We start from the raw sequence: 9870 nt of genomic DNA on the forward strand, positions 1-9870 counted from the left end.
TAATCACCAGGCAGAAATTATTATGCTCCCAATTTTGTAATTGAGGAAACTTGGGGTGAAGTAATGGCTCCAGGTCAAACTGTTAGAAAGTGGTAGACTATAAAGCTGACCCTAACTTGCCCTAGGACTCAGTAACACATAACCTGGGGCTCGTGATCTCCCTTGGAAATTATGGATGGGCTCAGGGATATCCTTGAACCACTTGAAATTTTGTATCTTTGTGTGTGAGTGCAATGTTTGGATGGAGAGCTTTTAATGGCAACTCAAAGTCATTCCCTGACCCAAGAACTACCTTCTAGGAGAAAAGCTGGATCTCTCCTGCTGCTAGCAATTCTAAGTCCCATAATGAACTTCTTCCCTCAGACACTGACCTAAATCCTCCAAGGTGCTGATCCTGTTGTGAGCCTCGCAGAGCTCCTGCCACCCTTTTTGACTTCCCTGACTTCCAACTTAGACTCATCGGGATTGTTCAGGGAAAAAAAAAAAAAAAATCAAGGGAAATTCTATTCAGTTTTTTATGTTACTCACCATAGAAACTTGGAAGCCACAAGCAGAACCAGGGAAAAGGCATCACACCTTCCTAGAGAGGGTACAGGACACTTGTATGGCTAGCTTGCATTCAGTAGATTCCCTTTTTAAATAATTTCTGATCTATAAATCACATAAATCTCAGCACTGAGAACCAGTTTTATGGTTTGATTTGCTAGTAGTCACAGCATTAAAATAAGTTGTAAAAAGCAGTGCTGATTTTTGCAGGATAAATATTTAAAAGGGAACAGCTGTAGGAAGATGTAGTGATTCAAGCCAGCTCATGGCTCCTTTCTCACTAAAGGCTGTGGAGGTTGGGTCTTTCCTCTAAATATCTTTATGCTGCAGCTGTCAGGATGAGGTAGGACAGAGCAGAGAGGAGTCAAGTGTACCTTTGGGAATAGTAGATCCATGGGACAGAGTCAGGGGCAGGGCTGAAAAGTAGGCTGAAGTCCTACATGTGGTGTGAGGGAGACTCAAAGTTGCTGCCTTCTTCCCTGAACTTCTAGGTTGGGTTTTCTACTGTGAAGTTATGGTGGTCATATTTTTTGGGAGGCAAATTAGTAAATTTCAAATTAATTTTAGGAGGCAAATTTATAACTTTCAAGGGGGAAATTTATTTGACAAAGAGATGAGCCTGTTTGGGAAACAAACAAGTTCTGTCACTTCTATTGAACTCTGAGCTGATTGACAAGTTAGGCTGATGGTTAGATGTTCAGTTTTGGTACAGTAGCAGGGGTTGAAGACTAGGTCAAACACTTCCTATTTGTCTTGTTTTTCATGCCATTTCCTTTGTACCAGGAGAGCCCCTACTCCTCTCCTCCCACCCAAGCCCTATTACTGAAGTCTTCCTGCCATGCAGCCGCTGCGCTCTCACTCTCTTGCCTTGGTGATTAGAAAAGAAAAATTGTTTTCATATATGTTACTACATTTTCAGACACAATGGGATCTGAATATTAGTAATAGTAATTTAGTAATAGTAATATCATGAATAGTAATAGCATCGATGTTACTATTAAGAGTAATTAGTAATATTTCTCACACCAGATGTGTGGGTTTTCCACACATCAGGCAATTCGCAACAGCAGCAGGTATCCAACCATTTAACTCAATTCGGATACTGTCCATAGTTAGCATCAGAGCTCATAGGTTAATGGCTCAGTCCCACATGGTCCTCTCCCCACTTTAGATTTCAGGTGCCAGTCTCAAGCCCAGGGAATCCAAGTTTTTTAAAAAAGCTAACGCTTAGTGAGTGCTTGCCATGGGCCATATGCTATGCTAAAAGTATTTACATGTATTTAACTCATTTAATCCTCTCAATAATCACCAGGTAGAAATTATTATGCTCCCAAATTTGTAATTGAGGAAACCTGGAGTGAAATAATGGCTCCAGGTCACACTGTTAGAAAGTGGTAGACTATAAAACTGTTGTTTCTCAGCTGGAATATCAGAACTGAAGTCATGGATCTTGCTCCCATCAGAGACCAATAGGACTAACATTTATTTTAAGATTTATTTATTTATGTGTAGAAGAACTGGGGTGTGGGTCAGAAGTGCAAAGGGTAAGAGGATTCACCAGAGACAGAGTGGGGAGCAGAGCAGGCACTTACTGAAATATACTGCTGAGGGGAGCAGTGGGCAAGGTGGGAGGAGTCTGCCATGTGGGTTAGCTCCCTGGCTAGGGATCGAACTCAGACCATAGGAATGGTAGTACTGAGACTTAATCTGTAGGCCACCAGGGAGGCCTGGACTAACACTTATTGCTGATGAAATGTGGGTAACGCAAGGCAGTGTGGAGAAACTGTAATAACTTGAAGAAATATGGCTTCCCAAGCTTGCCAAGGTCTTGGAACAGCACTCAGTTCCCTTCACTGACAGTAAAATTCTCTAATCTTAATTCTTGCTATTTGAGGGGACCCCCCTCCCATTTTCTCCATCTGGACATTAAAAAAGAGTACATATGTTGGGGTGGGAATGTTACTTCTAGTTTTACTTTAGCAAATAACTTGCTGAGTGACCTCAGATAAGTCACTATCTAAAATGGAGATATTAGTTGTTTTACTTCCCTAGGGGTAGTTGAGACAAAGAAAATAGATGTGAATGTTGATTAAAAAAAAAGTCATTATGCAAATATAAGTTCATGTTAAATAATAATGCAGGGAAAGAGGTAGGACAAGGATTTTGAGATTGTTGCCTTGAGCAAATTATTTTACTTCTGAGTATGAGTTTCTGCATCTATAAAATGAAGATATTATATACTTTACTGAGTTGGTGTGAGGATTAGACATGGTATATATGAAGCCCTAGCATAATGCTAGGTACATGGTAGGTATCCAGTAAATGGTAGCTATTATCAATAATAACCTGACAACCTGGCTTGGTTAATACTCTATTACAAACACATTTGGCAAAACAACAAGCAAACAACCAAAACACACACACATCACCACCACCACCATCACCTACCCAATCACCATGGTTCTCCAGCTTCCCTTAAAGGTGACCGCTGGCTCCCAAGTGTACTTAAAGCCTGCCAAATGCTATTAGCAAAATGGAGGTGCAGCCAGATGGAACTCCTTTCCTCCTCTGAGAGGCTGGAAGTGATTTCAATGAAGGATGGCTGTGTGCAAAGACTGATTCTGAAATAGCTTTGACTGCCAAGTGACAGAAGGTGTGAGCCAAATGAAATGGTGATGGCAAAGGAGGGGATTTAGGGCTGAGAGCAGCTGGGAGGTAATGTGTACTTGCTAACTCTTTGATCTCACTCTGTTACTGAATCACCTTATTCCTTTTCTCCACTTAAGAGGCCTATAGGTAATCAGGGCTGCCCACTAGCTCCAGCTGATATATGGATATACCTCTTGTTTGGTGTCATGAGGAATTCTTATTAGCTGCTAAATGTGGAGGAGGCCCATTACTCTCCAGAGACTATTGTGGATACCTCCTTGTACTATCTAATCTCAGAATAGGCAAGGACTTCATGTGACAGGAAGGGAGACATAGGTTGGAAAAGAATTACTTTTTTTTGCATAGATGAACTAGAGTGTAGACCAGAAGGGAGAGAAGATTCACCAGAGACAGAGTGGGGAACAGAACAGGTGGATTTAGTAAAATACACCGCTAAGGGGAGCAACAGGAGAGACAGGAGAGGTCTGCTGTGCCATATATGGGATAGCTCCCTGGCCGGGGATCTAACTCAGACCATAGGGGTGATAGCACTGAGACTTAACCCCTAGGCTACCAGGGATGCCCCATATTTTACCACTTTTCAAGGCAACTTACTCATTTAACAGATATTTATCAAGCCATATTATGTCTCTGATTATTTTAGGTTGTGAATAAAACAGATGAGCTCCCTGCCCTTGTGGAGCTTATAGTCTGGTGAGGATAAACATACGTTATGGAAAAATAAGCACCTCCCTGGTGGTGCAAGTGGTTAGGCACAGCACTATGAAGCTATCCACAGCCTCTGCAGCATAATCCCTGGCCGGCAGGCCAAGGACCTATGCACATGGCCCAGCAGACCTCTCCTGTCTCGCCTGCTGCTCCCCTCAGCAGTGTGTTTCAGTCAGTCTGCCTGTTCTGTTCCCCACTCTGTCTTTGTTGAATCCTCTCACCCCCCACCTCTGGCCTGTACCCCAGTTCTTGTATGCATAAATTTTTTAAAAAAGAAATGAGCTTAATAAATTCATAGAAAAATGTGATACAATGATGAGGGGTCGGGGGATGAGTATCATAATCTGAGGAAAAAACATTAAGGCTGAGAACTGAATGAGAAAACTTCCTAGTTATTTGAAGACAGCTTCTAAGTGGCAGGAAATACAAGCCTACAGAGTCCGAAAATGGCATGTTTGAGGAACAGAAAGTTAACCAGTGAGAACTGGGACATAGAGAATAAAGGGAAAGTATGTAGCAGATGAAGTTAGATTCCAAATTGGGGGCCTATACATTAGTCCGCAAAGTATGAGATTTCTCTTAAAAACTAAAACTTTATCACACCAAGTTGTAATCCCTAATAGGTAACAATTTTCCACGTGGAGTAGTATGCTCTCCTGCCCCCTTACATTCCCCCCCTTTTCAAAAGATTTATTTATACATACAAGAACTGGGGTACAGGCCAGATGTGCAGGTGGTGAGAGGATTCACCGGAGACAGAGTGGGGAACAGAACAGGCAGACTGACTGAAATACACTGCTGAGGGGAGCAGCGGGTGAGACGAGAGGTCTGCTGCGTTGGGTTGCTGTGGGTTGTCTGTGGGTTGCTCCCTGGCTGGCCAGGGATTGAACTTGTGCTGCAGAGAATGCAAATTGCTTCAAAGTGCGGTGCTTAACCCCTTGCACCACCAGGGAATTAGCAACCACTGAGCACTATTGTAAGTTTAATAAGGGTCTGATTTCCCCCTTAGTGTGATGGAAGCATACAATGACCAGTTTTAAGCAACCCAGTGACTTGATCCAAATTATTAAAAGATCACAGTTTTGTTGATAATAGATTATGGCTAAAGAGGGGGACAAACAGAACAGGCAACAATTAATGCATGAGTGGTTGGCGGCTAGAACCAGTGGAGACAGAAAGTGGACATATTCTGGGCATATTTGAGATGTACTGCTGCCAGGACTTAATACTTTAGATTTGGGGGATAAGAAAAGGCAATTTCAGAAGACTTCAAGGAGAAAGGTCAAGGCTGGGGATGTAAATTGAGAACCAACTATATATATAGTTATATATATATGTTGTACATATATACACATATGTGTATGTGTATATATGCGTATACATATGTTATACATGTATATGTTATACATGTGATATTTAAGGTCATGGGAAGGGATGAGATCACTGAGGGAGGAAATGTAGATGGAAAATAGAAAGCAAAGTTAAGGGACTTTTTTTTTCCTTTCTGAATTGAAAGCATCTAAATTCCCATTATCATACAGGCTGCTAGATTCTTAGAATTAAAAAGCAATCTAAGGTCATCTAGCCACCAACCCTCCCCATAAATTTACTCGAATCCCTCTATACAACATAGTAGTCAGTCAACTGGTGCATCGGTAACAGGAAATATATACTATGTCTATTAAGACATTTTATTCTTTATTAGAAAATGGTCTTCCTTCACATCAAACTTTAACGTAAATATCTTTCCAAAAAAGAACACTGTTGAGAGTGAAAGGGAGCACTATTCAAAATTACACAAGACAATTAGAACCATTCTGGGCAAAGCTTTCAGTAAAAAGTAACAAAATTTTAATCATCTGTCACTACAGTCAACCAAATGATTTCACATCTTTAAAAGGTGAGATACCGGGCCTCCCTGGTGGTGCAAGGGATTGAGCACCGTGCTATGAGGCAATCTGCAGCCTCTGTAGCACGAGTTCCGTCCCCGGTCTGCCAGGGAGAGACCCACATGGCGAGCAGACCTCTCCTGCCTCGTCCACTGCTCCCCTCAGCAGTGTGTTTCAGTCGGTCTGCCCATTCTGTTCCCCACTGTCTCTGGTGAATCCTCTCACCCCCACCCCGCAACTCTGTCTTGTACCCCAACTCCTGTATGCATAAATAAATCCTTTAAAAAAAAAAAAGGTGAGATGCCATTTGTCTTATGGCAAAATTAAGGATTGGTGTTAAAATCTAAAAAAAAAAATCTGTCCTAATGTTCTCATTTTAAAGGGGAAAGTGAGGGGCACTAAATTACTAGCCTAAGATCAAGGTAGCAAGTTAGTAGCGCCAGGTAAGGGATAAGATACTGCTGTAGAAATACTTTAACTCTCCTTTCACACACGTTACTGGACTCTCACCATACTCTGAGGAATCATTTTATGAATTGAACTAAGGTTCCGAGAGATGACCTGCTCAAACTGAGTAACTATCTGCAATGATAGTTCAGGAGCAGGATAATAGGCAATCACTCAAAAAGTATTAGATAACTTCTTCTAGCTATCCACAATTAAAAAACCCAATCCCCTGAATTCCTTCTTTATCCATCCAGTTATTCTTCTTCCACTTCTAAACTCTCAGCTCTTCCTGTGAAATTGTTTATTCATTTCCTCTTAATCCATACCTAATTACTAAGTGACATTGCTTTAAAAAAAATTAGTTTAGGGCCTCCCCGGTGGCGCAGCGGTTGAGCGCTGGGTTGCGAAGCAGCCCGCGGCCTCTTTGGCACCGGTTCGCTCCCCGGCTGCTCCTCGGCCACCGGAGGAGGGTCCCACATGGCGCGCAGACCTCTCCTGCCGTACCCGCTGCTCCCCTCAGCAGTGTACTTCGGTCCTTCTGCCTGCTCTGCTCCCCGCTCTGGCTCTGGTGAATTCTCTCACCCTCCCGCGCTTCTGACTGTACCCAGTGCATGTATAAAACAAAACAAAACAAAACAAATAAATAAATAAAACATGCCTCTATTAAAAAAAAAAATTTAAAAAAAAATTGTAAGAAATAAAGTTGATTTTAAAAAAAAAAAAAAAAATTAGTTTACAATCAAGTCTCCCATCTACTTTCTCCCTCATGTTCATTCCATGCTATATACTATAATTTAATCTTTCACTTTTCCCACATTGCCTGCAGGAATTCTTTCATCTAGCATTCAAGGCTTTTATATACTTTATTTCTCTTGCAAAAAAACTGGTCTTTAGAGAAACTGGACTGAATTTCCATAAAACACTTAGAACCCTACCTGGCCTCATACTGTAAGCACTACTTTCAAGTTTCAGCTATTATTACGGCTCACTTTTATTTGAATACACTGTATGCATTTCTATCCCAAGAACACTTCTAACTCCTTTTTCCTATCTGAATACCTCTATTTCCAAGGGAGAAATAGTGACTTAAAATGACCAAGGATGGGCACCCGTCAATTGTTACTGCTGAAGAAAACAACTTGGCCTTCCGACAATAAGTAGAACTTGTAACCATAAACCCTTATTTACCACAGAGTGTAATAAAATTTAAGGCTGGCTGGGATATAAATAAAAGTATATTTTATTCAAGGGGCCTCCCCTGGTGGCTCAGGTGATTGAGCACAGCGCTGTGAAGCTGTCTGCAGCCTCCGCAGCGTGGGTTCGATCCCGGCCAGCCGGCGAGATACCCACATGGCGCAGCAGACCTCTCCTGTATCGCTTGCCCGCTGCTCCCCTCAGCAGTGTATTTCAGTCAGTCTACCTGTTCTGTTCCCCGCTGTGTCTGGTGAATCCTCTCATCCTCCTGCACATCTGGCCAGTATCCCGGTTCTTGTATGCTTGAATAAATAAATCTTTAAAAAAATATAAAAATAAGAGTATATGCTGAATAAATTTTAAGAAAAAAGGTATATTTTATTCAAGACAGTAAGCTTATGGAGCATATAAAGGACAAAAACCCTGAAAAATAATAAATGGGTCTGGATTTAGGGTAGTGGCTCCTCAACTTTGGTACATATTAGAATAACCTGGGAAGCTTTCAAAATACAGATGCCTATACACAACAACAGATTTACTGAATCTCTCTATTGACAGGGCTCAGGTTTATCATTTTTTTTTTAAAGCTTCTTAAGTGATTCAGGTGGACATTTTAGAAAGCTTCATAGGTGATCTTCATGAGCACCTACACCTCAGAATCACTGGGTTTCATCAAGAGAAACTTTGGAGCAAGGAAGCTGGTCATGTTTACACATTTTTTTCTCCATGTTCCCAGAAAGCCTGTTTTTGAAACTGAATACCCAGTTACCCAGCTGATTAGCTCAGTCTGACTTATATGTTTATGAGTAGTGTTCTTACCAAAAAAAACCCAAGCCAAAAAAAATCTCAAACCCTTTGGGTTTGATTTAGGGCGTCCAGAAAAGAAAAAGTCATAAATATTCCCACAGCACACTTGGTAGTCAACTAAAAGCTTGTCTGTTGGTCTGACTTCTATGTATATATAAATTTCAAAACAAACTTACTTAAGTAAATATATATTTAACTTTGTACAATATTTACAGCTTGCAAACTTTACAACTCAGAATTATACACTCAAATCTGTAAATATGTTAAAAAAAAAAAAGTCGGCATTTCAGTATATAATACTTCAAAAATTTCCAAAACAGTACCTCAGAAATTTCCAAAGTGCAATCCCTCACAGGCTCACTGTATTTCACCAACCCAGACAGTTAAACAAATGCCAGGCATGGAGTAATCTGTATCATATTGAAAACATTTTTTAACACTATAACAAAGCCCCTTTCACCCGCCAATCCTGAGATAACAAATCCTGTAGTTCTCCCTCATCATCACTGTCAACATTCTCCTCTTCTTTTTTCTGCAGTTCTTTAATGGTGAGAACCTCTTTAAGTTTATTTTTTATTTCATCCTGACGATTCCGCAGCTTTTCCACTCGCCGGTAACACTCTATCTGCTCATCAATCTCCCCAATCTGCCGGTCCAACCGTCCCTCCTCATCTTCCTCAGCAACTATGGCTTCAGAAATAGTGTTGACTTGTCTCATAGCTTTTTGAAATTCGTCCCACTCTTTGTCCATTTGATCCTTGGGGGCATCAACCTTTCGTACCTTCGCATCTATCTCAGGGTCATCAAAAAAACCTTCCGGTAATGCTTCCGCGGTGTTTTCTTTCCTTTCCACGATTTTTTCGTGTATTTCTGCTTTCTCTATTGACCCTGAGTGAGGAATTAAAGGGGCCTTGGGAGGATTTGTATCCAAGAAATCGCTTGGCAGCTTATTATTCGTTGCCTCGCGCGAAGAAATTGAGTGTTCCTTGCCCAGTGGGTCGAGCGGCAGCTTGCTTGCTTCCCCCTTTTTTCCTTCTCCTCCCTCTTCCTCCTCTTCCTCCTCCTCCTCATCATAATCAGGGAGTAAACCCAGAGCGGAAGACTTGCTGAGGGTCGCTCTTGTGGACTCCTTCCCTGCTTTGTCAAAGTTGGTGGACAAACCGGATGTGGAGGGTTGTACCTGGGGCACCGGAGAGGCCTTTGCTCTTTTGGCGTCTTGGCTGTCTGTGTCGGGAGCCTTCCTCTTCACGTACTGAAGCACTGCGCTGGCGGAGCGACCTTGGGCGGCTTCCTTTGCGCCTTTCAACTCGGCCACTCTTTCCCGGTGTTGCTTTCCCAGGACGTGAGTCTGCCACAGGAGCTCATTCTTAACCGGAGTGTTACAAAGGGCACAACTCAGCTGCCCCAAACGGTTGTACTTGGCGAATGGAGATTCTATCCGTTTCCGATTGGTGCTCAGACGCTGCTTCTCCTTCATCAGCCGTCGGAGTTCATCCTGATTCACTACTCGCTTCCCCGCCGATGTCCGAGCAGAGGCGGAGGACGCCATCTTGGAGGCCAGAGCGTAGTCGTTCCTGGCTCCCGTCGGGGCGATGCCCGATCACGTCAC

At 42.3% G+C, this 9870-nt stretch overlaps 1 protein-coding gene across 1 annotated transcript; it reads right to left on the reverse strand.

Moving 5' to 3' along the window:
* Positions 1 to 8414: 8414 nt before the first annotated feature.
* Positions 8415 to 9810, reverse strand: ZNF830 (zinc finger protein 830; the record flags this gene model as incomplete). The annotated part of the gene is made up of 1 exon (XM_084237183.1): positions 8415 to 9810. The coding sequence occupies one exon, from the start codon at positions 9808 to 9810 to the stop codon at positions 8701 to 8703; it is 1110 nt and encodes a 369-aa protein (XP_084093309.1). The 3' UTR covers positions 8415 to 8700.
* Between the last annotated feature and the right edge of the window lie 60 nt (positions 9811 to 9870).

This window comes from Talpa europaea (genome assembly GCF_964194135.1).
Source record: "Talpa europaea genome assembly, chromosome: 7".
Lineage (NCBI taxonomy): Eukaryota > Metazoa > Chordata > Mammalia > Eulipotyphla > Talpidae > Talpa > Talpa europaea.